Below are 27056 nucleotides of genomic sequence, written 5' to 3'. Positions count from 1 at the left end.
CAGTGCGGTGCTTATTGAGCTCGCGCACGAGCTCGCGACTACGCAACATATTATGATAACGCGTAGACGCTCCTCCATTCCCACGCGCACAAATGGTGCAAAGAGATGGACACACGCACACCTGTTGCTGTGTGAACGGATTGCCAATTACGATTGGATGAATTTTTTCTCTCACAATAACTTAACACTTTTATGAAACACCCATTTCTGTTTATTTTAGGGAAATACACACATATACATATAAACTTACAGGCCTAAACATTTAAAAGTGTTTATTGTAAAGTTGAAAAAAAAAAAGAAAAAAAGAAAACGGTGACAAAAGTAATGAACATAAAATGTAATATAATATTCAATATTATATATAAAAAATACAGAAACGTCATATTCACTCGTAGAACTTTTAATATGTACAGGCCACATTGTACAATGGAAAAATCCCAATTTCAAAAGCCTTAGCGGTGGATTTCAGTGTCACAAAATATTCAACAAAATTATACAACCATGGCAAAATTGAAGACGTTTGAATGCGTTGAAAATGTCAGAGGACACTCCATAAACAAACACGTAACTGATTGCAAATTGATCAGAAAATTTAAAACACACCAGAGAATGCCAAATAAATACTGTACAAGTACTGGTACATGGTACAAACCCTGCCTGCAGGCCAGCAAAGTTTTTGCCTTTTATCAAGCACATTTAGATATTTATTGGGTTAAAACAATACTAATAAAAAACTCAAACAGTGTAGTGTGACATAGCTAATGCAGGACACTTTAATGCAGTACAGCATTTTTTTTTTGACATACAGAAGCTCCTCCAATCCCCCAAACAAATCAAAGTTCTGAATGCAATACATGTGCACTTTGGCCCAAATCCTAGTCATACAAAGCAACATAAATGAAAATCTTTTCAAGGAGAAATGCAACAGGTGCTACATTAATGGCATTGTGGTTTTTGTCTCTGAAATGGATCAAACCACAATGCACGAGTATCTTAGTCCACAATAAACCTCAGAAGATGACATACAGTAACAATACTGTGCTGGTTGTAATGACCTGCTCAATTTGTGTACCTTTGGGTTGACTGAAGCCCTTTGAATAGTTTGTATCAAAGCTGTCCATCAGAAAAACAGTCCATATGTGAGCCCTGAGCCGCTGTACTTGTACCTCAGCGAGTCATTTGAGTTAATGAAATCAGTCATAGACGTTCCCGGATGCTTATGGAATGTGTGTAATTGCTCGAAGAGCATTGTAGATTCTGTTGGAGTTGCTGTAAATGTTATAAAAGAGAACATTTAACCAATATAGAATACAAAAGAACATCATTTTCTTTCATGGGGAGATTTACTAAGAAATTTGATATTAAGTTAGTTAATACAGCTCTTTTTACTGCCAGGACACCAAAAATTCAAAGCAAGACCTAACTTTCACGATTACATTATTTGGCATTCATCAAAAGGATTCCAAAACCTTGAGCTCAAACTATTTCCTGAGGTCTTTCACACAAAACCAGAGCAAACTACCTCAAAATCACACACATCTTACAAAACGCGAGGATATCGCCATATTTCAATACACTGTGTTGATACAACTGCAAAAAATTCTCTCTTAAGACTCACTTTAAAAAAATAAATATTCTTTTTCGATTCTTTGTAAAAAGACAAAGTAGCCAAATACATTTCAATGTAAAAAAAAGAAAAGTACAAATTCTCCCATGCTCCTTGGCCATCTAAAATGTCTTGTTTTCTCACTGTACACAGCACCAGTTCAAACTCTATTTCAATACTTTAGAATTTGACGAGGCAGCTGAACTTTATACTTATGGAAACAACATGGTTCTGAAACCAGATCCTTAGAATATCAGTAAAAACAGCCAAAAAACAGGTGGTGACTTTACTGGTTGAGAACAAACTCACAATTTCTTTCTTTTTTTTCAAATACCGGTACACTGCGAGGTAAAAATGAAAGATTTGGACATAATTGGGATGTGGGCAGGTATTAAGGAAATATTAACTTCTTATTACACAACATGGTTGTTCTTACAAACAATACAGACGGTTATTTAGAAAAACAGCTAAGCCTTTGCACAAATTGGCTGTATGGCCACAAATATTTAAACGTTTGAAAAACAGATGCATATTAAGACCCTGAAGAACAGCAAACCTCCTAAATGCTGAATGAAATAAAATTGTTCTCTTTCCCCAGTAATAAATAAGTTATTTAATAACAGTACAGAAAATAAAAATAAAGCACCAAGATAAAGAAATAAATTAAGGGAAAACGTCTCTTGCCTCATGTGAAATGATACCTTCAAGTCTCCGGATGCCCACTAGGCGGCAACAGAGGACCAAACATAGCTAACCAAACTACCTAGCAAGCAAATTTGTCAGAACATTTTGATTGACAGGTAGCAGTCATCCTGCATAAATTTTGTCTTGAGGCATTAATGCAAATTTTATTCACTGAAGTAATTTGCTAGGAAAAGTTGGTTGCAATCACAAAATGAGAAGACCAAAAAAGTAAAGCACCTTTATGAAATCAGTTCATCACTCAATTGCCATCTTGCTTAAGATGCACACCCACAAAGTGGGTTTTTAGTTGTGGGAAGCATCCTGACAACATGCTAGTCTTCGCTTTTATATAGAAAGTAAACCTGAATTTGGATGTCATCGTTGAGAACCGAAAGCCTTAAAAAGTGATGTTTTCAGTCTTATTTCCTTTCAGTCGCCTTGTTACTTTGGATGCTTATTAGCAAAACGTGTTGTGTGGAGTGATTATTCAGATTAATCCAAAGCTTTTGAGCCAGTTTGTTGTCACCTTTAACATGCACGCTCAGCATCCCAAAACTTCTGCGAGCACGACTGCCATCATTGGAACTACACAAAGAAAGGTTTGTGTCTGCTCAATTTGAGAATCTTGCCCAATCGCTGCTTCGCTGTGGCCATACCTTTCTTAGGACGTTTACCTACAAGAAAGAGGAGGGCCAAGAAAAAAAAAAAAAAGTTTAATTAAAAATAAAGTAAATGCCATGGTAGTAAATAGAATTTATAAAAGCTAATTTTATAATAATATATAATAATATACAATATGTATTTAGAAATAAAAACAAATCAAAATAAAACAAACAAATAGAAATAAAAATGTAAACAAAAATAAAACAAAAACCATATACAAAAAATATAACAATAAACAAAAATTAAAGAAAAATCAAACAAGTAAAAAAACAAAACAAAAATCTAAATAAAAACAAATACATACAACAAACATAAAAAACAAACAAGATTTACTAGTATCTTAAAAGTAAAACATGCAGGTTTTGTGTTAAAATGTTCAATGGTGATGCTGTACCTTTGGTTGCCTGATTGCTGATTGGTGGGGGATTTGAAGCAGGCCTCTTGGATGGGTGCAGAGGTGGCGATAGGGTTGGTTCACAGTATTGGTAGCCCAAAGTGGGACTTTCCCCGTGGGTTGGGGATTGTGTGCGACTGCTCCAAGCTTCACTGCTGCTGTTGCTGCCGCTGCCCTGGCTGTCCATGAAGTTCTTGTGTTCCTGGATCCTATGCTTGAGTTTGGCATGACATCCTCCTTCTGAATCATGCTCCCGAAAGCCCTCCTAAAGATAATAATAAAAAAGACTGAACCGAGACATTGGCCATTGGAGTAAATGCCAAAACATATCAATTTAAATTGAAATAAAATTGCATAATCTCTCCTGAAACATACACCAGACAAGGATTGGGTTTACAGAAGAGCAGGGTTTACCTGTGATGAATCGCTGTCTGAATCCTGGTTCTCCTCTCCTGATGCAACCTCCTTTCTACCTGAGAATGGAAAAAGAACAGATGCAATGGTTCAACAATATAATATTTTGTAAGAAAAAGTGCACTAAAAACTCATGAACTCTTACTGTAGTCAGGGGAGGGATGGTTGGTTCCAGACCACCAGGATTCTTGGGAACTGCTGGGATCTTCTGATGGGTGAGAATACAACAGCCCTGCCATAGACAGCATTCCTTGGATAGCATCCTCTTCTGTGCTTGGCGAGGTAGCATATTCACTGCAAATGCAATGTAGTTTTAAACCACTGGATTTCAAAAACACACAAAACCCTAAATTGTTCCCCAGCATGTCAGCTTTCACCTTTTACAACATTTTTCAAAAGGGCCAAGCTTTTCCCTGGATTGGTGCGTATCTGTTGTGCAGCTGGAGAAACTTTTGGTTTTACTTTGGTCATCTCCGCTCGTCTTAATCTTTTCATCTTCCTCTTCCTCTGAAGAGCTTGCAGATTCTCCCTCAGAGCAGTTCTTTTTCTGCACGGATCGGAAAAGAGGATTAAACCTAAACTAGGACTCTATGCGCTTCCTTTGCACGAAGGGAAATGGCAACATACCTGTGTAGTGTAGTCCTCATCTGATTCAGAGTCCGATGAGATGTCTGAAAGTACTGATTCTCTGTTTCGGAGATCTGAACTCTCTAGCTTATTAAGATCTGTGAAAAAAAAAAAAAAAAAAAAAAGGATCACAATTACGGGCAGGGACATTTTTTAGTAATACAGACTGTTGAAACGTGGTGTTATGCAAATATCTAGTGACTAGAGTACACAAAATTGCATAAAAGGATAAATAAATGATAAAACAAATACAACTCTCTGAAATTTTTTTGTATTTTTGTATTTAATTTTCTACGGAGCCCCGCACATGACGCAGGAAAAAATATAAGGCTAAATCGTTAGCACAATTTACTAATTCGTTCCCTCAATTTACTTAAACATTCACATGATTACTATTGCGTTCCCTTGATTTACTATTGCGTTCACTCGATTTATAAATTGTGCGCATGATTTACTAATTCGTTCCCTCGATTTGCTAAATCGTACGCATGATTTAGCAAATCGAGCGAACACAATAGTAAATCGAGCGAACACAATAGTAAATCGAGGGAACGCAATAGTAAATCGAGGGAACGCAATAGTAATCGTGTGCACGTTTTAGTAAATTGTGCGCACGATTTACTAATTCGTTCCCTCAATTTATTTATTTTTTCTTGCATGTCATGTGCCGGGCTCCGTAATTTTCTGCATTATATACGGAAAAAGTTAACTGCAGTGCTGAATTTGAGACTTTTGATGGTACCTGCAAAGGCTACATGATGCTGATCTCCATCTTTCATTTCAATATCCACTTCTTGTTCTTCCGCTTTAGATACTAGTTTAATCTTGAGTAACTCAATCTTCACATATCTGGAGACTTCGTCTTCTTTTATCCTTGGTCTTTTTTCTCCAGCATGCTGCCTGTTATCTCTGCGTGGACAATCAGATGGGGAAAAAGGACTTAAAATGACATGTTCCCAAAATCACATGACCAAAATAAGCCAAAGAAAATTAAATAAAACGCCATTGCAATTGACCATTACCTCTCATAATCCTTCTAAATTTAACAATAAGTGTTAATAATGTGTCTTGTATTTGGTAATGTGCTGATTCATATGCTACAATTACTGCAGCTCCTGACTAATATGTGATAATCTTCATAGGCTGATGTGGTTTACCTGACTATACGTCCATTGCACAGCACCAGATGCAGGTTGTTGTCCAAGCTCTGCTCCACCACTGCAGCTGAGGCCGTGGAGACCTTGTTGAACTTGCCATTGACCTTCAGGTTAAATGAGGCATCCTTAAAGACCATCGTTTTTTTAGACTTTTCTCCATAGATCAGCCTGAATGGCATTTATTCATTAATTCCACTTACCTCCTCATAAGGACCTATTTCAAGTCTTTTTAAGACTTCCTGGGTGTGCTGCTCGAAGATGTCGAGGTTTGAGGGAGCTTCAGGGCTGTGAGAGTGATGATGATGATTGTGGTGCTGGTCACGAAGACGTCTGGCTGTCCTGCGTGCATGAGAACCTCTCTCGTGTGCCAACCTCGTGGAAGGACACGCAGATATTCCTTGAGATTTCATTAGCTTGCTTCCACAGTTCCCATTCTGATAATCCTTGGGTGTTTGAAACAGCATTGCAAGTTCAAATACAACAACTACAATATTAGTTCATAATGCAGCATTGAGAACTTTTTTTTTAATCTCCAAAGAACTGTAACACTTAAGACTACACTCCAAAAATGTATTCATATTAAGACCCTTTTACACTTTACATTTTAGGTTTCTTAGGTTTGATAAATTCGTTAGAATTAAATAATTAGTACAACAACAGCAACAGTAATAACAACTACAACACAAAAACTGAGTTTTTATTTTTGTTCAATTAGTAAACTATTTTAACGGATAAATTGCTGATATCACAATTGTATAATTTTGTCTTAATAAATTGGAAAATAAAATATGAAACTAAAATCGGTAATTTTAAACACCACAAGTGAATTTAGGCATGAAAAATGGATATGATATATTAAATATTAGTAGTAGTATTTTTAAAAATTAACTTTAAGTGAATGTTAGCTGATGGCAAAGATAATCTAAAATAAAAATATGGGAAATAAGCATGATCAATTTTAAATGTTCTTATTCTTATGATCATTTAATAAAAGCAGCAACAGATAAAAATAAAACAAAAATAAAAATATAATATCCTTCTGATTTCCTGTTTTTAAAATGTTTTTCATTTTAGCTTTTGTTGCTTTTATTTTAATAATAATTGTTAAATAATAATAATTAATAATTATTTTCTTTTCTTTTTTTGGTGTAGATTTTTTTATGCCTTCCTGTGGAACCTCCATTTTAAAAAAAGAAAGAAAAAGGATATAACCTACAACATTATAACTGTAAATGCAATCTTTTAGACATGACTGTCCAAGCAAATAAGCTTCAGCATGTTTCAAGCAGTCTGGCTTACCTCAAGGTACTGGATTTCCTTGGTGAGCATTTTAATGAGATGGTTGGGTCTGATATGGTCAGGGACCTCACTGGCCGGCTCTGTGACCTGGGGAAGATGAGCACACATGGCATGACAATAAGCAGTTTTGTGCCACAGAGCAAACCCACCCAAAACCACTGACACCAGATATCGGCAACTGTGGGACGCCCCTTGCCCTCATTATTCCAACAGGGATTATAATGCACAATGGGATGATTGCAGGTGGTTTTAGAGTTCATTTTAATTTAGCATTTCATCTCAGGATCTGATTTGACAGATGCAGTTTCTGGTGTGGTAAGACACTATTTCCTGCACCTCTCTCTTTAGCCAGTTCCTCAGTGCAGTAATCAAAGCTTTCACTCCCTTGATCAGGTATTCTGGAGGCAGGCAGTTATCTTCTCGGGATTCTGATGACGGACAATAAACAGTTGATTAGGAGGGACACCCGGGAACGTTGTGGCAGTATGCCAGTGATTTAAGTGCTCTGTATTGACATGCTGAGTGATTTAAAATGACGTACCTTTGAGAGTCTCCAGCAGATTATTTGCTACATACCAACAAATGGCCTCAAAATAAGGAAACTTAAAGAGGTCTGGAGTCTTCAGACGCCGCTCCATCTCATAGCACCTAATACAAGGACAGAATCAGTTACATTTAAGCCACAATATATACACAAGAACACAATATGCTTATTTATAAAAAATGCAATGTTGTCTTCCACTCTCAATCCCACGACTGAGGTAAGACCCTTGAGCAAGGCACCAAAGCAGCCATAGCAAAAATTGCTACCAACTGCTCTGGGTGAGTGTTCTTTGTGTGTGTGTGTGTGTGTGTGTGTGTGTTCACCGCTCACTGCTTTGTGTGTGTGTGCACTCAGATGGGTTAAATGCAGAGCACAGATTTCAAGTAAGGGACACCATACTTGGCTACATGTCACTTTTTTTTCAAAGCTAACAGAGTAAATAATAAGCCACAGCGCTTCAATTCTGATTGAATGAGGTCTTAAAGTGAAAGTGCTCACTCACCTGAGTTGCATGCCTATATTGAGGTTGTGGAGGAAGTTTCCTCCGAAAGCCATGCAATCCTGAGAGGTGAGAACAGCATGGATCCATCCTGCAAGAGAGGTCATGAGTGTGTCAACAGCTCACCAACAGATGCAAACACATCCAGACATATGGTCTGAACTGCAGCTGTCCCTTTGCAGACAGTGAGCCATTCATATCCGCTGTACAGAAAAGCTAAACCGAGAGAGATTTCACAAAACCCACAGAAATCTTTTGGACAATTTAGACTTTCAATTCATAGAAATATCACAGCAACACCTTAACCCATGCTTGTACAACAAACAGTATAGATGCACAGAACTTTCAACATAATGGCATCCAAAAGTTGACATGCATGTGCTGGGTGGGCCATCCATTGTAGCGATTATATGGCTAACTAAAACCTGCTGAGCTGAATCAAACCTTCAGAGTGTTTAAAACCCACTGCAGAGCCCACCAAACAACCAGTCTGTCAACTACATCCACGACTTCCTGTCTACACTCAAACGTACAGGCCACAAGGGTTGGAATGCATAAATATACATTAGATTCAAAGGCAGAGTCCTGACAATGAGCAACCTTCATACTGTAGGTTTTGTAGACTTTTTGAAGTCTGTCTCACACCAGGTGACGTGCAGGATCTCACGGTCTTAAACTGGTCTGCTAGTGCCATCAACACAGCTGGGAACCAGTTTCATTGAAGACCACATATTTTGAGTGTGGGTTTTCATTAAACAATCAGATTTATGATGCTTCCCATATATACCCTATTATATGACTTCATATATGATATAAAGTCATGATGACGATATATGTTTAAATGAATACTGTAACTCAAAAAAGGGTTTGGAGCTTCACTAATGAAGCATTAGTACCAGACTGGATAACACATTGCTAAGATTCATGTGGCTTTCTGGGTGGTAAGAGTTTCTGCTACGTCTGAACCTGAAACGAAGAGCACAAATCAGCCCTGGCTTTCTGTGGAACTGCCATTAAAGACAGCTGCTCCACAAAGTAGAATACCAGTCCCACTACAGTTCCTCTTGAGCCAGCAACAGTTGTCAGTAAAAAGTCCTGAGATAAATATAGTACTTAATTTTTGTGCTACTAGCAAATAAAATAATGACTGCTTTTAAGACTGTTTTCACTTAAACAGTAGCCCCGCCCCAAACTCACACCATTGGTTAAGCCTGTTGCTATGCCAGGTTGGCTTCAAGACAGCATGAAGCTGAAGTGGTGATCATCTTTAATAAATGAAATAATGTACTGACCTGTTGGGATCAGAAGTGTTGTTCCCTGCCGCACGACACACTTGTAGCACTTGTCCACTTTCTCCCCGAAAAACACTTCACTCTGGGATGGAGATGTGCTCCACTCCTCATACAGTGCAAGGTTGGCTGGGGTGGGCTTTATCAAGTAAAAAATCTTCTCCCCCTACAGGGAAGAGAATTAAGAAGTCATTTATTTTCCCTATATACTAGTTGGTGTCAAATAATTTAACAATTTATATTTATTTATTTATTTATTTTTAAATAAGGTAAAAGTATCATTCAAAAGTTTTGGGTCAGAAGATTTTTAATGTTTTTGAAAAAGGCTTCTCGTGCTCACCAAGCCTGCATTTATTTGATCAAAAACAGTAAAAACTTTCTATTTTGATATACAGTATAAAATGTACTTTATTACTGTGAGGGCAATTAGGCATTACTTATTTTGAAAACAGCTGTACAGCTTAAAATGTAAACTATGATAACTTTTTTTGTCAGAATTCTCTAATGAATAGAAAGTTCAAACTCTCATAATATGAACTTACCCATAAGACATGGTACCACACAGATGTGCCCCCAAAATCAATATGGAAGTCGGTATAACTGTCCTTCACGCCCATTAAGCAGTACTTCTGCACAAAGGGCTTGGGAAAGTAAGAGTCATCGGGCCAGTAGTTCTCCACCCAAGACATCTTCTGAGCGATATCAGGGACCACCACCAGCTCTGACATCCTGAGTGCAAGGTTGGAATCACAATGAACATTGCTCCACAACGAGGAAAAGCACCTTTGTGTTCAACAACAACAGCAAAAAATTAGGCACTTTAAAACAATACTAACTTGGTATCTGAAAACTCCAGACTGATGACGTTGAGGACTTTGGGCTGCTGAGGGCTGTAGTAATACTTCACAAATGCACTCAGTTTCATCTTGCTGTCTGCTTGCCTGGCCACATCGATGACATCAATCACTTTGTCGCCTCCTTTAAGCAAAGGGAGCAAAGTTTAGTGATGTGCATGTGTGGACATCAAAGGAACATAAGCCAAAAACAAATATCATTACCCAAAAAAAAATCAACAGAATAAATTGCAAAAATCAACATCATTAAATGGCCATAAAGCACATTTTAAAATGAAAGAATGACTGCCTTTTGACACTAAAAAGTTTCCCAAGGCCATCTCTCCTCAGATACTCCAGTGAAAGATTGGCTTCATTTGATGTTTCTTCACATGAAATCAGCTGATGTTTATAACTGAGATTGACAACAGGCAGGAACAACATCAGAACCCATCAGAAAGCTGCTGGGAAAAGCCTCAAACACAAAGCAGGACAGCTGGTGTTTGTGTACACAAATGGCACCCTAGTGTATCTAGCCAGAAACAGACTCATCCCACAAAGACGACCATAAAGGGATCGTTTATTGCTGTTCTGGATCAACATGACTTGCAACACTGCCAATAAAAATGTCTACTTGATCCTTTATGGATTCAAATGCACACTGGTGGCTTCAACAAATATGGGTTTGATTTAAAAACCTCAAGCACCCCAAGCTCCAAGACTGTAGTAAGTGTTAATATGTGCATAAATTAAAGCATTTATGCTATTAATTACTGCTTTTATCCACTAACAACAAACATTTTAATAGTTCTGGAGACATAATATGTAATTATAAGCAAATGGAAATTTAGAAAAAATAACCCACAGTGTTCAATTTTTCTGGCTGGAGAGCCATGCAGGCAAGCCGCCCATGGAAATAACCGAATCAGCCCGGCAGCTAGCCTGCAGTTAGCAGTCAGAAGTGCATTAAGGACTAAAGCTAGAGCTTTTAGTCCGAGCTCCAGATGTAACGTCACTGCAGTTAACTTGAAAAACAATTTTTTTGGAAGGCATGTCGTCAGACGTTCAGCATCAAGTAGCACACTTCTTAAATTTAATTTAAGCTTTACCCTTTGCATGCTAAACAGAATAAATAATGGGAATGCACCAAAATTATGCAGACTAAAAATATTCAGCCCGAAAACAAGAAATAATTTTGGGCCAAACTAGTTAAACAGGCCAAAATTATTGACTGACATTTTATTAGTGCCAATGATGGGTTTTGAGTGTGTAATTCGTGTGCACAACATGGATAAGCTAGAAACAGGTTAGCAGTATGGATGCACTTTACTGCAACCAAAAATTATGCTGAACTAAAACAATTCATTTGTTCTTATATATAGAGATCAAAATAACTTTATTACATCTGGTTTAATTTTTCACCTGAGTATACGAAACCCTGAACAGCATAAAAAGTGAAATTATCCATTTACCCAAATTTAATTACCTACATTTCAGTTCCAGTTTTCAGCTAAATAAAAAGCTGATTTTAATTTTGATGGATCACTGTTTAGAAACCAACTTGAAATGACTTCATTCACAGTACAAGCGACGCGCAGCATCAAAGTGGCACGATCCCATTCATTTCAACTGAGAGATGGCGAGAAAGTTGAGAATCCTTCAACTTCATGCAAATGAAGAGCGACTTTCCTGAGCAACAGCCAATAGGAAAGAAGATGGTCTCATGTGATCGTTCTCCTCTCAGCTCTGGCAGTGGCGCTGTATGCATTTTTGCCGTAGATAAACATACGCGATGGAAAAGAGCAAGCTCGGTTTCTCATTCATTTTTGTTTTTATGTACGGATTATATTAAATTATATTATATTTAGTCTTTTGCCTCCAATATGTTTGTATTTAGCTGCAAGAAAACACTACTAGTGTGAATACAGTTTAAGGAATGTCGCACCTATTGATAGTTGTTGCTAAAAAGTCACAGTTGCGTTGCTTAGAAAACTGTACAGACAAGCATCTCTGACATTCCTCACAAATTCTCTGTATTGCATCTCAATAGCCAATTTTGCAGCAAATCAGCATGTATTTCACAGAAATTAGAGAAAAAATGTCGACGATTAGCATTTTGTGCTAATATTAGAAATTTGTTCACAGAGGAAATAGGGGATAAAGAGGTTGTGATGAAAAGTTTGAACCATATTTGTTGTGTCATACAATATTATTCGGTGTGAACTGAAGGTAAATGAGGCTAACTTTTAAAAATCTGTGAAAAAAACAAACAAAAACTTAGCGGGCTGCTAGCTTAAATGGCTAAATACATTAGAAGCAGCCTGACTGAAGTTATGGGGTCACCAGAAGACGCAGCAGGAGCAAACCTTGTCATCACCTCACTGTAAGTCCAAAATAATCACACTTCCATCCCCAGTGGGCCGTAGACTCCCCTTCAGGACCCAAATGGAGCAGCTGATCACTGTGTGTATCACGATAACAATACATTATACACACAAATGTGAGGGGTACAGGAGTGAGCTGTAACCTAAACTTTACGGACAAAGCTAAGTGGGGAAGATATACCGACTGTGTAAACAGACACTATAAGGACCAGGCTCTCAGTGAGATGAGGGCTGCTAGGCTGGTGTAAAGGAACACCACTTTTATCTGCACCTTTATTTCATTACAGGTTGATTAATGTTTGCTAAAAGGTTAGAGCCATCTGACTCACCTAAGATTAACATCTGATCTCTTCAGTGGCCGGACTGTAATGCAACTCCATTACATGAAGACAACTCTTAATGGAATTAATATTTAAACCCATGAAGCACTGCTGCTCAATGGCTATAAATGTAGAGCACAATGGGTTAAGGTCAAAGAAACAGGGTAAAAAGGAAGACAATAGCTTATTCCACTCTCCCTCCTTACCGACATAGTGCTCGACATCCTTGACAGAGAAATCCGGTGGAGGTAAGCAGAGCCCGAGCCCTTCCATTTTGTGTACAGCGATGGGATAGCGGAAGCCATGCCTTTCCAGATACCTCTGGGTGACCTGACTGCCCTGCATTGGCTGCAAGATCTCATCTCCACTGCAGATTAAAAAAACAGAAGAAGCCTACTGATTAGAGAGCAGATCTGAGTAACAAGTATGAACTACTCAAGCAAGAATTTAAAAAACTTCTAAATAAAAAGTTAATTCTCCAAAATTCTTGAATATGCCCAAGCTGTTTCAATGCATTCATGAAAGTAGTATCAATGTCCAATGCACAAATATAATGGTTTACAGCTCAGTTGATTTATTTTGAATTTTTTTAACTCAAAGAATCCTAGAAAAAATAAATTTCTTAAGCACCAAATCAGCGTATTTAGAATGATTTCTGAACGATTATAATACACTGAAGACTGGATTTATTGCTGCTGAAAATTTGTGTAGTGTACAAGTTGTATGGACAACTTTTATGGTTCTTTTGAATTCTTTGTGGAGCTTCAAAAAACAAACTATTTCTTTAACTTTATTCCTGACTCACACTAAACTAATTTCTAGAAAAGTCACAATAACCACTTGTTTTCAAAGTAGAACATTAGTTGTGTCCATATGTATAATGTGGCATAATGAGCAGCACCAAGTGCTGGAGTGCTTTGCCATGACGGTTTTGGTTTTCCACAGCTCGCACACGTACTTGGGGAAGGTCCTGGCCTGCAGCTCCCGCACAAACACAGAGGTGCCAGCCTGCACTGGCTTACTGCCGTCATCTGGCTCGGTGTAGTCGTGTCTGTGCCAGTTTCTTCGCTTCTTCACTGTAAATTCAGGCAGAGAGAATTTATTACGGCTGGCCTCAGAACAATACCACAGACATTAGTAGACTACCACAACACCACAAACATCTGTTGTGCACCACTGCTTGTTGATCACAACGGTTCAGCTGACTAGACATACTGTGAACCCTCTTAAACCAGTCTCCATCTGATTAGTCTTATAAAAATAAAAAGTCCAAAAAGTGGATACGTACTCAGAGATGATCCATGGTGGACGTCACAGTTGGGACAGTGGTAAACGTCAATGTCCACAGCATGGTGCTCTTCTACCTCAACACAGCTGCAAGAATATAACATGTAAATTTTCATGTTTAAAGATTTTTACACATTAGTTTTCTGAGCATAATCATGTTGCAATGACCAATGCATCTTTGATGTAAGTTAGGCCAAAATCTTAATTGTACACCCGTTTTAGCCAAGTGAATAGATTTTAGGAAGGAGGACAAGATCTTGCATGACATTTAGGCTGCATAGTACTTAACTTCAATGCTAAACTTAAGTTGCTAAATGTTCAAACAATAAAAACAAGTTGCTCAAGGAGCTTATTAAAACATCCCCCACAACTGAAGAGTTCAGTGGCTTTTTGAACAAACTTAGTAACCTCAATTAACGCATATAGCACACATTAAACTGTAAAACATTCCAAACCACGCTTGAAATCTAATCCTGCCAAAGACTGAACAGATTCTGCAGTGACCGAGGAGTAACTCCAGACTGGGTCATCTACGGTCAATTATGTTTAACCCCAGACAGGCCTGGCTAAACCAGAACTCCAGATGTGAGGTTACATTTGGTTTGGCTCCAGGGCACGAGACATGAGGTGAACAGGGGAAGGGAGTGTGTTTGTGTTGGAAACAAGTGTGGGAAATGGTAGCATTGAGTGGCAGTGTGTCCACATCAAAAGATGTAAATTAACCTTCCTACTGGGAAAATTTGGGGTTGTGTGTTTTTTTTTTTTTCAATGCCACAAGAACAAGAGGTATTATATATTGGCCTCTGACCATCATGGCCTCCTAACAATCCCCATATCTGCTGATTGGCTTCATCACTCTGTCTCCTCTCCACCAGTAAGCTGGTGTGTGGTGGGCGTTCTGGTGCAATATGGCTGCCGTCACATCATCCAGGTGGATGCTGCACACTGGTGGTGGATGAGGAGATACCCCCTGACAATGTAATATATATATATATATATATATATATATATATATACGTAAAAATATCATCCTAGCGCAAACACTTGTGTTCATGATCATATTAATAACTGTTTTTACTGTTTTAGAGCGTATGTTCTGGTCGGCGCAAAGTTTGTTGCTTGTAGGCTATGAATTAGATTATGAAGAGTGAAGATGATCATGCTTTTCCTTTAATACATCCTTTCCGCAAGTTATTTGAATTAGGCTTAGGCTACTTTTTAATTTCCCCCCGCAAATTACGCATCTGTACCGCAAGTACATAAGTTAAATTACATTTTATATAAAAATTAAGAAATGACAAAAACAAAGAAATTATGCTAAAACATCCGTACAAACGTGCGTTTATTTTAGAACCTCCATCAATGAATCAACACAATACAGCCTAAAAATATCAAATAACAAAATGTACTGCTTGTAACACAACAATAATTAAACTTTAAATATTGAAGATCTTCTCAAACAGTAACAGTGGGCCTAACAAAAGTCTTGTTATAGGCTACATGCGGCTGCAGCCTTTTGAATGATAAATATTAAAGACGTAATCAGTTACAATATAAATAGTAACTAATAATAAGAAGAACTGATAATAAAACTAGCTACAATATAAGTCAGATGCTAAGAGAAAGAAAAAGCTTATATACCAACTATTAAAGCAGGTTTAAATCCACCTTGGTTTTCTAAGATTTTAAATTCTTTGCCAGAAAAACTAGCATGTTGACTTTTTCCGGTTTAAGAGAAGACCTAATTGGGGTTACAATGTTTCCAGCAGTGCTAAATATGCGTTCAGAAGGCGTGCTTGTTGCGCAAATGCACAGATTTTTTTTGCAATCGTAGCCAAGAGAGGATATCTTGACTCATTGTTGCGCCACCAAGCAAGTGGGTCATCGCTGGTATCGATAGTCTCTTCCTGCAAATAGCGCGTCAGTTCCTCACCAGCACGCGCTCTCTTTGGAAGAATTGTGGCCTTCGCTTTTCTTTTGCCGAGTAGCTGTGCAAGATTAATTTTCTTGGCAGCAGGTGCTGCGCTGGTTCCTTCCCCTGCATTCAGTGACTCCTCAATTTGAGTGTTTTCTGGTTGATCTTCATGCATTATTTCTTCGATGAGTTCTTCTGTAACATCTTCCTCCTCGAAATTATTCCTGTATCTCTGTCCTCCAAGATAGCGATCATCTTTGTTTTTAGGTTTTTTGTTAACTCGCTGTCTTCAGGAGAAGGGTCGAGGAGATCACAGGTCAGCAGTCTCAGCACAGGTCTAACTGATGACGCAGTAACAATCTTCTCGTTCGATAAGACATCGGTAAATTCCGCAACTGGTTTAAGTGCTGTGTTTATCGACTCGAGCACTGCAATGTCCTGCCATGTCAGATTCAGGTGTTGGTGCTTTCGGTCATCCAGCGCTCTTTTAATTGCGTGGGCTTGCTCCAGTACTCTCTCTATCATTTTTTGTTTGCTTCCCCATCGTGTGGGACAATCCTGTTGGCACGGATGAATAAGAGAATACAAAATTATTATATATTATAGTGCTAGATGTGAATTTTCAAACAGACAGCCGATGCTCGCTAATCCTTAATTGACAAATTCACTGATAAATTACGTTGGATAAAATGAAGTGACCCCTTTAAAAAATTCCACAATTGTTTTCTATATTTTTTCAGTGGTTTAGTTTTACATATCATAAAACAAATTAAATATTTTTTTATTATAGGCTGACAGGAAACAAATTGTGGCTACTTAGGCCTAGTAATTGACATATTAACAAAACCAAATTAAAAAAATGTGGGACAAGTCTTTGCTTAATTTCGTTTCATTTTTGTGACCATAAAAATTCTGGATCATTTAAATATTTTTTGCATAAACAGTTAAAATATGGACAAAATCCGCGATGGCTCCGGCGCACACACATCATATCATATTGCTTTGAGAAATTGACATAACCTGATAATATCAATCAAATTGATTTTATAGCTAGTCATATTTTCAGAGATCTGGCAGGTAAAAAGAAAAAAAGGATTTACCAAGATATGACATAAGTGACAGTTTATAACGTCATTATATATCACCGGCATTCAGAACAGAGCGATATAAATTCGAAAATATAATATAAATATAAAATTATACTATAATAGGCTACAATTATAATATATAAATAATAACTATAGCTACCTAAAATATTTCAACTCACCAGTATCAAACTGTGCGTTGGTAGGTTTAAGGCCTCTTGCTCTTCATGAAGTTTTTTCTTTCTCGACCAGCTGTGGGCGAAAACGGTCACCAAATTTCGGCACAAACCCATAGCCCTGTGTCCTCTCCTTCTCGGCTGACATTGAGTTTGTAACTGCCAGGTTAAGATTGTGGCCGAAACAATTCAGCCATGGCCATTCTAATTTCCTAACAGCAGCAACTATGTTAGCCCCGTTATCTGTCGTGATGCATGCAAGATTTTTTTCATTTAATCTCCACTCTTTGAATGCGCTGCGGAGAGATTCTGCCAAATTATTCGCTGTATGACTTTCTGGTGTGAACGCAGTCTGCAAGCACCTGCTCTTCAGCTCCCAATTTTTGTTAATGAAATGTACAGTCAGACTCATAAACGGAGTCATATTAACGCTGGACCACATATCGGTCGTGGCGGAAAAGAAATCTAGGTCGTCTAGTTCCGCGATGATTTTCTCCTTGGTTTCATTGAATAGTTGAGGAATGACAGTATTTGAAAAGTATCTTTTGCTTGGAAGTTTGTACTGTTTATCAAACGACTGAAGCATTTCTCGGAAAGCAGGTTTCTCTAAAACCTGGCGCGTTCTCAACTACCAAAAATGTTGCCACATTTCTCGTTAATGTCTTCCATTTATTGCTTTCTCTTTTGTATTTGGCCATTTTTGAGAAGGCCTCTGCAATACCCAGCTGACTAGCTGGGCGTTTGCGTTCAGAAGACATAAGTTGGGTATATGCGGCTGGGTGACATGACCGGAGATGGCTCTGGAGATTCGAAGTATTTCCCCTTTTAACACTTATTTTTTTCTCACAAAGCCTACAAATGGCTTCATCTAAATTGTTTGGTTCCCCTTTCTCGTTCGGCACGAATCCAAAACATTCCCAGATCGGCGATGTAACATTTGGTTTTCCAACGAGATCCATGGCTGAACTCGAATTTGATGAATTAACGTATGCCAAAACGCGCCAGTCTAAAGGAAACGCCATATACGGCAATGTAACGGAAAATTGTGTATTAACATTAAAAAAAATCGTTTAAATCTGTAGGGAAGGCTATAAATTACTATCTCAACTGTTGTTATTATTATTAGCCTACACATGTACAAACACTGCACCTTATACTTATTATTTTGTTCAAACATTAACGTGTCTGTGACGTCACACTACCGCCGGCGACACTCCACCACCGTGGTGGCGCGGTTGTCATGCAGACCGTCACAGCCCTAGTTTAAGTATAGTCATTTTTAAAATTAACTCAGATGTAAACAGATATAAATGTGCAATTCTGAGATTAAAAAAAGTGAGGATTGTGAGATTTCTGCAGAATTGCGGTCTTTCTTGCAATTCAGAGTTAATCTCAGAATTGTGTTTTTTTTCCTGCCTCTGCTAGAAAAAAAAAAAAAGGTAATTGTGCCTCTCATAATTGTGATGAGACAACCTAAAAGGACATGCAGGAAGTGACTCATGGAGATCATTACATCACAGTGCCTCTGCTCTTGACCTACAGCAGGACAAACACTGGCTTTCTCCTCAAATCTCTGAGAAAGGTTTACTCCTACTACATCGGAGTAATCTGTGGTAAGGAACACTGCGTCACTAAAAACAGATCTGACTCAAGAGTTTTTGAGCCACGATAACAGATGCTGAAACATTCTGTTGCCAAGCAAGACGGGTGAAAAGAACAGCACTGGGTGCATGGGAGAGAAAAGACCGAATCTGAATGAGTTCAGGCCTCAAGAGAGCTTACATCATGAGGGATCGGTGGGCTGCTAGTGTAATATGAAGATTCAAGCAGAAGGAGAGAATGATGCAACAAGCAAAGAAAATATGAAGTGCAATATTGTTCACAAGTCTCTACTGTGAAGAGTCAAATGATGTAATAATCAGGGTTGCAGTCAAGTACTCACATAAATAACGAATAACTGATTACTTTTAGTATTTTGAAATGAGTTAAACATTATGAGTTACTGTTTTTCTTGATGTTGTTATTAATGCTTATTGCTCATTTATTTATACACAAAAATGTGAAATTGTTTTATTCACAAACATTATCAACAACTGTTTAAAAATAAACCAACCACATATGTCATTTTTTTTATATATGTATAAAATATTCATGGCATCAAACACATCAAGAAAAAGCTATATTTTACAATATAGTTCAATTTCGTCAATGTTACTTAAAATTCTTTACTTAAAGGTTTAAAAACTGACTATTTTATCCAATATTTGTGTATTGCAGTGTTTGTGTACATGCTAAATCGGTGTTTAAAAAAAAATATAAAAAAAAAAAACACCAAGGGTTCCAACTTTGTTAGGACCTTGTCTTTGAAGTTAGGTGACTATCCAGTGTTTCTTTCCTTTAATGCTGGTTTGGAAATATCTGAGAATACATATATAATTAAAGTAGATAAGCAAGTCAACATCTATAACCTTGTCATAAACAGATTTCACAAAACCTCATGGGATTTGCTAAACCGTGCACTTATCTTTAAGAGGGTGGTTCAAGCATGAAATATGATAAATAGCATTAAAGTATGAGAGGTGCAGTAACAGACTTGTTTGTTTCAGTGTTATTTTATTCATTTAAATCTTACCAGACTATTGCATTTGCTTATTTCCAAGGCTTATGCTGTTGCACGGGTATTGCAAGTTTTGTCAGAAGTGGAGGGGGGATCCTGACGGGAAACAGATTGTCATTGCATCGGTCCAAATCCTTTGTCTAAAAAGGATGCACATCACAACAAAACAACATGGAAAAAAAGTACTAGATCACCGTGCTGGATGATTCTTTGACTAAAAACTGACGGATTTGAGAAATAACAACACATGCAAGCCTCTAGGCACTGTTCCATCAGTATCATAAATCTGGAAGGAAGAGCCTTTAAGCCATAAAAAGATATTGGTATTTGGCCTTAAAAGACATGCGAGCACACTGAGTGTCTTTATAAAAAGACTGTGAAGGGCGAGATCCTCTTCCACGGTTGAAGAACGCTCTGACAACAGCCATATCTCTCAGAGCTCTTATGACCTGCCATTTATCCTGAATAGAGATCGTCATTACTCAGCGGAAATGTAGGCTTCATCAGGAGATGGAATAAGTCCAAACAAACAATAAGAGGATGTGGCCATTTTTCTCAATTTGCACGTTTTTGGAGAAGTGCCCCAGTAAGAGCGCAAAATATTCCTGATGGTTCCAGAGATAATAGGTAAGGGCTGGTTTTGTGCAGCTTGTTACATCAAATGTAGAACCTAGCAAGGGATTTAGTAGCAGAAAGTATGGGTTGGAAGATACTTGAAGGTACCTTTGAAGGAGCCATTGCAAGTGCATAAACCTAACAAACCAATTAGATCTCTTGAAGGCTTAACCAATCATTCACGTAGACTGCAAGCAGATGAAAAGAATCTCCATGGTGATGGCAAGTTCACAGGCAGCACTCACAGTATGTAAGCCATATATCCCATTATGGTCTCAGAATCCCACTTTGTACTATGGTTTGAGCCTGAGGCCTCCTTGCTGACTAAAGCATGCATAAAAATGTGGAGAATTTTAACTCTAAAGTCTATTTAGTCTATCACAACCAGTCCTAATTTGTGCTGCTAAAGAATTAGGAATGGGAATTGGAAGGAAATGTAATGATTCAGAAATGCTTAAAGGGACTGTCCACCCAAAAATTAATATTCTGCCATCATCTTCTACTTCCAAACCTTATTACTTACTTTCTTCCGCTGAACACATTTTGTGTGGGGAAATGCTTCTGTTAACATTCCACACACAAAATTACAGATTGGATGGATTTCGTTTGAGATGACTGCATCACGCCTGCAAAAATTGGGCAAACCTCATGGTCATCATTCACGTTCATTGTATGGAAAAGAGCAACGTGAAAACTCTGCTCAGCATAAGTTTGGATTGGCAAGATGGTGATTAAATGATGATAGAATTCTCATTTGTTTAACCTGCTGAAAGCCTAAAGTGCAGTTCTATAACCTCAGGTCTGGGTAAACAAGTCAATTTTAACTTACTTACTTGACTTTAATTTATAGTGGACCAAATTTTGTCGTGGAAGTGTAGGGTTTCCGAGTTGGACAGCAAAGCAGAACCTGACGATGACCTCTTGTATGTATCCATCAGTCCCAAGCTTGAGTTACTCATCATTTAGTGGACACTTTTCATCCGGTGTGATCTACTATACTCTAATTGCAATGACAGTCCTCTGAAATAAACTAAGGTTAAGTGCTTTGATTGAGGGTATAATGATAAAAGAGCAAGACAAAGTGGCTGAGCAGGACTGTGAGGTGAACCCATTCCCTTTGTCTTAAAGAGCTCCACTGCAAAGAACACAGAGGACACTGCATATTATGATGTGTGGCTGAACTTATTCGCTAAATGAAGCCTGGCTGAGGAAGTCAGGGAGGAAACTGTCTGCAGAAAAAAAGTCAGCAAACAGACAGTGAAGCAGCAGGAAACATAACATAAAATGAAGGCAACAAAAGATAAACCAAACCTTCCCCTCTCCAGCTTATGTCTCTGTGAAGAAAACGACCGCCTGTCTTAAACGCAGACGAGCCCTGAGAGAAACGAGCACAGGAAGCTGCATTTAGCAAAGGAAACCAGGCTTTACAGCTTCAAACCCACAAGCTTGGCCAAGACCATCACCCCAACAATAGCAGGGCACTTCCTCCAGACACAACTGTGCTGCAAACTCTTGCCTTTGTTTAGAGATCTAAACACAAACAAGACTGTAACTGCCACTGAAAATAGCATAGACCCTTATGTTTCTTGAGCAGCAAATCAGTATATTACAATCATTTCTGAAGGATCATGTGACACTGAAGAGTGAAGTAATGATGCTGAAAAGAAATCAACTTTGCATCACAGGAATAAATTACAGTTTCAACTATCTAAAAATAGAAAGCAGTCATTTCTAATAATATTCCACAGTACTGTATTTTTGATCAAATAAATGCAGCCTTGGGGACCATAATAAGAGACTTCTTTCAACCTTGGTTTGAGGTGACATTCCCACAGCTCTAACTACTTTTCCTTTTCAATGCATTAAAATACTATAACAGCCCTTATTAGATATGACAGATGACCAGTGAGATCATCCGGTCTATTCATAAAGTGGATAATGGTGTTGAAATCAATAGATTGGCAACCTAAGGCCGTTAATCATAGCATAAGCAGTCTTTAAAAAACCATCTGACAAACAGCTCAAATAATGTTGTTACTAAAGACTATGGAAAACCGATATCCAGAGATCTACTCTACTTGTGTTTAGAATCATGTAATCGTATTTATGGAAGAGATTTTTTTTTGTCTTTTAGCAAAAGCAACTATACATAAGATTCCATCAGATTATTATCACATAATTTTATCCTAACTGATATTCTAGTGAAACCGCACGTTCACAGGATCATCATCATGATCAAGAATCCCTAATGTCCCATACAAACATGGGGGTGACGTTTTGACCGGGCCAATCCAAGTAACAAAAACCCGGGCTGACAAGACAGAAGTCATCTATCTCTCCTCAGTGTTTTCAGCCTCAGAGGGACATTGATGAATGGGGCTTTGAACTTGCCTCTGGGCAGAGAGGCCTCCATCAATCTTTCCTCCTACAAATACACCAGCACACCCATGCACGTGCATCATGCATGCAAATACACCAATTATTCAAAAGACAGAGACGCATTGAGAATCACAGACCTCAGAACTGATTTAAGAGGATTTGCTGAGGATAAACTAACCATTAGTAACATTCCATTTCTAAGGTCACCGTGAATGCTGTAAAACTGGCCTGCACCTGACACGTAAGGCATGTATGGCCAGCTTTTGAAAGGCTGAAACTGTACGACTGGGCCTCTTGTCATGAATATCAGGAGTTTTGTAATCTTCTGAGTCCTTCACCCCTAGCGGCTCTTGCCTCCCAAACCAGGGTGTGCATGGAGCCAGATAACAGCCAGGACTGAGCGACCGGCTAGATGGCTTAATCCCATTGGTGGCGTTCAGCAGTGCCAAATGGAACCTTTGAGTAACAGAACAGAGCACATCAACCACGCATCCTGAAAATATGATTAGTCCACGTTATCAACACACCACAATGCTGTGATGCAAAGATACAGAAACCCCTTGGCAAAATTCAACATCACTTGCAATTCAAAAACATAGGCCTACTGCAAGAATGCCTGAAAAGCATGCTAAATATTTATATTTTATAGTAAGGGTGGGGAATTTACGATCTTTCAGACTGACTTTTAATATGCTGTTATTTATTCAGACCAAAGCTGTGGTGTGATTTGCAATGATTTAAATAAATTTAAATGTACATAAATTGTCTATAAACATAATAAAAGTTATTATTTTTAATGTCATATTTATATAAATATAATATTTAAATATTAATAATAATCAAAATAATAAATGTAAATTTAAGTAATTTATAAAATATTTTCTCATTTGAGTTATATATATATATATATATATAACTCAAATGAGAAAATATTTGATAAATTATTTAAATTTTTTTAAAATTTATTTAATTATTTATTTTTTTATTTTAATTTTTTTGTTATATATATATATATATATATATATATATATATATATATATATATATATATATATATCTCAAATGTTAATACAATAATGATACTAATCTGCATTTGTTTAAACATTAATGCTGTTTTATGAAGATATATATTTCAGCAGAAAATAAAAAAAACTATAATACACACCTAGCTTATCTACAACACTTATTTAATATATACATCTCCCATTTTTTTCTCCTTAAATTAATGTTTAAAGGTTCGCAAGTAAACTAAAACGCGCCATCCAGCAATTCCACTCTTATAAAGTGTAGTTTTCGGCTAGATTTACGGTTAAATTTTATCCCGAGCATTTCACACATGACTTCATCTCCGAGCTGCACACGTCAAACGGTACCGGTCCCTTTAAGAGGAGGAACCTTATGCCCATATTTGTAAAACTGGGGATTTAAATGTCCGACCCCAGCTGTCAATCAAAAAGAACAATCACAGAATTGCTGAGCACCGTTACAAACGTGACTTTCCTTTTTATATTTAATACTCCAATAAAACCTAGCAAAACCCCAAACTAGACGCTACTTTCCAAGCAATATGTAATGCACATTTAACGAGAGAAATAGGGAACGGTCTGAACTAGTAAACTCAACCACACGTCTTTGTTTAGTTACCCCCCCCCCATACATCCCATTCCCCGTGTAACTTTTCATCGAAACCCCCCACGTTTCCTCACACTTCACATTATGACTGCTGTAGAAAAACCAACAAAGAAATAACTTGCATGTCTTAGACATTTAATTTACGAGCTAAAAGCAATACAATTCGCAATACGGGCTGCATAAAATAAAACAACCCGTTAAATAAATAAATACATAAATAAAATAAGCAGATGTTGCTCGGCAAGCGAATGTTATTCATGTTTAACGCAAATTCCTTACAGAATTCCTATAAGACTCTTACAATACGTTTTATTTTCCGTTAATGCCTCTAGCAACCAATACAGTTTATATATTTTTTTTAACAATAAGAAACATGACAAGTATTGAAAAAACATCACGCACGAGTTCACTCGAAAGCATGCAAGTTTCAGCACCACATCGATCAAGACTTCGTTCAAAATCACATCTATTGCCTTTCAAACGGTTTTATTCTTCTTCGAAATTATAAGTAGCAGTATGCTCTTTTAATAGTTTCTCTCTCATCTTGTTTCCATTTTAGTTTCTGCTGTTTGACATGTAGCACGTTGACCCAACTGCTTTTAAGTGTGAAACATTAATAAACCTTTACTTGACGTCTGACACACCACAATCTCACGTGCACTTCGATGCTGACATTTATTTACTTTTATGTGACATAAAACTACACAAGGGGTTAATGTCAGCTGATGCTCTGCAACTCCTAGCCACAAAAGCTTCTGAGAAAACCCTACGTGAACCCATTTTTGCTGCTCGGATCGCTGAATTTTATGGAGAAGCCGTGGAAAAACAGTCCAAGGTTACTGCAAAACAATAACGAAGCTTTAACAGACGGGTAACACGAGGGTTTATATTGTGAAAACTGCAAAGTCGGAGATTAACGCCTGGTAATATTGACAAAGCAACGCGTGAAATCGCCTCAAAGTGCGAGCGAGCGAGCTCAACGCACGGCTTACTGACACCCGAAGTGCCATAGGATTTCATACGGAGTATTTTGTTGCCTTACAGACGCAGCGGATGACGAAGACACGGTTGTATTCCTTACCTGCCGTGAAACCAGTCCTTGCAAATATCGCATTCGATCATAAACCGGCTCACATCGTACGGCTGCCGGCAGACGCAGTACAGCTGGGCCGTCGCCATCTTCGGACTGTGTCCCCAAACAACGCAGCCAAGCTGGGATCGGGTTGGGCGGGGATTCCGTCTAATTATGCGGAAACAGCACCGAGAGGAACGCGAAGGAGGGGCGCTGAGAGCATGCCGTGACGCCACGCATAAACACTGAGCGCGAGGCACGCCAAGTCACTTCATCATTACATAATACGATAATGTCTGGTGATAATAAAAAGCACTGAATGAAAGAAACGAGTTATGGATGAATAAATTCAAGTTTTTAAAGTCCATTCAGTAGATTAAACCTTCTGACAAGAGCACATATTTAAAGTCAATGCTCAAAGACTAGGATATTTTATGCAAAATTGTTAAAAAATAATTTGTTTGGTCTTGTTTGAGATGCATTTCCCACCATATTTTCAATACAGGCTGTCCAGAATTTACCTGCAGAAACACCTCTGGGTTAGAATTTGGTAAATGTGTTTGTCAAACTTATATGCTTTAACAGCCATCATGCATGATGGGAAGCAGACAAACAAACAAAAATCCTAAATATAAGTCATTTTTACACTGCATTTTTACACTTTAAGATTACTTTTGTTTTATCTAAAAAAAATTATATAGGGCTAACATTTAAATAAGTCTGAAATGTATGTAAATATATTTTACTATTTATTCCTTTAACTAATAAAAAGTGGCTCCATTTTTTTAATTATATTTGGAAAAACCTATATGTATGAAGTCATTTTATTGTAATGTGACTTTTTTATATAAAAGTTTGTTAATTTCATTATGTTTTACTACATTTTGTTACTCTTGATATCTATATATATATATATACTCACATTTTAGGACCACTGCGATATTTTTTATTTCAACATTATATTTATGACATTACACATCAATATATATATATATATATATATATATATATATATATATATATATATATATTTTAATGGGTCTGTGTAATGTCATAAATATAATGTTCAAATAAAAAATATTGCAGTGGTCCTAAAATGTGAGTATATATATATATATATATATATATATATATATATATATATATATAGGCAGTACAACGAATATTTACAATTAATGACAATTTAAAAATAAAGAATTATTTCATTATTCATTTTGTTTTATAATATTTAACAATGTAATGAGTATGGGGATACCTGCCGGTCATGAACAATGTCACTTTAAAAATAAATGATTTAATATACTTTTATGTTGTTGCGTTGTATTCTTGCTGTGTTTGTCGCGTATAAAAGAATAATATAGCATACCGAATAAAGCATAATGGTAAATCTGCTAATCTGCTAGTCCTGAAACTTTGAGGAGAAGGTTGAAAATGGCACCACCTTGTGCAAAATCTAATCATTACAGTTGATTTAAAAGCGCAACTCTCTGACTACATACACATATATAAACTGCAAGCGACACGACAAACTACAGCGGCTCTATTATAATTAATAACTCTGCGAC

At 37.4% G+C, this 27056-nt stretch overlaps 2 protein-coding genes across 3 annotated transcripts; both read right to left on the bottom strand.

Annotated features, from left to right (window-relative positions):
- Positions 1-384: 384 nt before the first annotated feature.
- On the bottom strand, positions 385-25661 carry LOC132133764 (lysine-specific demethylase 7B-like). Of its 2 annotated transcripts, XR_009429220.1 has the most exons (21): positions 25501-25661; positions 14002-14087; positions 13672-13789; positions 12920-13080; positions 10013-10154; positions 9719-9905; positions 9180-9342; positions 7891-7978; positions 7386-7492; positions 7181-7272; positions 6845-6931; positions 5746-5988; positions 5546-5649; positions 5131-5297; positions 4389-4486; positions 4139-4308; positions 3907-4055; positions 3762-3820; positions 3348-3612; positions 2817-2964; positions 385-1269 (listed from the first exon to the last, which is right to left on the bottom strand). XR_009429220.1 is itself a non-coding variant. In XM_059546713.1 (20 exons), the coding sequence occupies exons 1-20, from the start codon at positions 25596-25598 to the stop codon at positions 2876-2878; spliced, it is 2673 nt and encodes an 890-aa protein (XP_059402696.1). In that variant the 5' UTR covers positions 25599-25661; the 3' UTR covers positions 2515-2875. The 2 variants fall into 2 exon arrangements, 1 of the variants encoding a protein (XP_059402696.1); XM_059546713.1 differs by lacking the exon at positions 385-1269 and having other exon boundaries at positions 2515-2964.
- Positions 16090-18190, bottom strand: LOC132133293 (zinc finger BED domain-containing protein 4-like). Its single transcript, XM_059546096.1, has 2 exons — positions 17183-18190; positions 16090-16473 (listed from the first exon to the last, which is right to left on the bottom strand). Exons 1-2 carry the CDS (start codon positions 17291-17293, stop codon positions 16090-16092), a joined length of 495 nt encoding a protein of 164 aa, XP_059402079.1. The 5' UTR covers positions 17294-18190.
- Positions 25662-27056: the final 1395 nt, after the last annotated feature.

Source organism: Carassius carassius, chromosome 50 (genome assembly GCF_963082965.1).
Source record: "Carassius carassius chromosome 50, fCarCar2.1, whole genome shotgun sequence".
In the NCBI taxonomy this organism is placed as follows: domain Eukaryota; kingdom Metazoa; phylum Chordata; class Actinopteri; order Cypriniformes; family Cyprinidae; genus Carassius; species Carassius carassius.
The sequence above is the reverse complement of the archived record's forward strand: the minus strand, read 5'-3'. Positions and strand labels throughout refer to the sequence as shown.

Bases quoted from the DNA above. Each gene is read 5' to 3' on its own strand.
- LOC132133293 (XM_059546096.1), bottom strand. From the start codon at position 17,293: ATGGGTTTGTGCCGAAATTTGGTGACCGTTTTCGCCCACAGCTGGTCG. The intron at 16,474-17,182 runs GTGAGTTGAAAT...CCGTGCCAACAG, and splicing joins CAACGCACAGTTTGATACTG to GATTGTCCCACACGATGGGG.
- LOC132133764 (XM_059546713.1), bottom strand. From the start codon at position 25,598: ATGGCGACGGCCCAGCTGTACTGCGTCTGCCGGCAGCCGTACGATGTG. The intron at 7,493-7,890 runs GTGAGTGAGCAC...TCCTTGTATTAG, and splicing joins AATATAGGCATGCAACTCAG to GTGCTATGAGATGGAGCGGC. The intron at 5,298-5,545 runs GTAAACCACATC...TTGTCCACGCAG, and splicing joins TGCAATGGACGTATAGTCAG to AGATAACAGGCAGCATGCTG.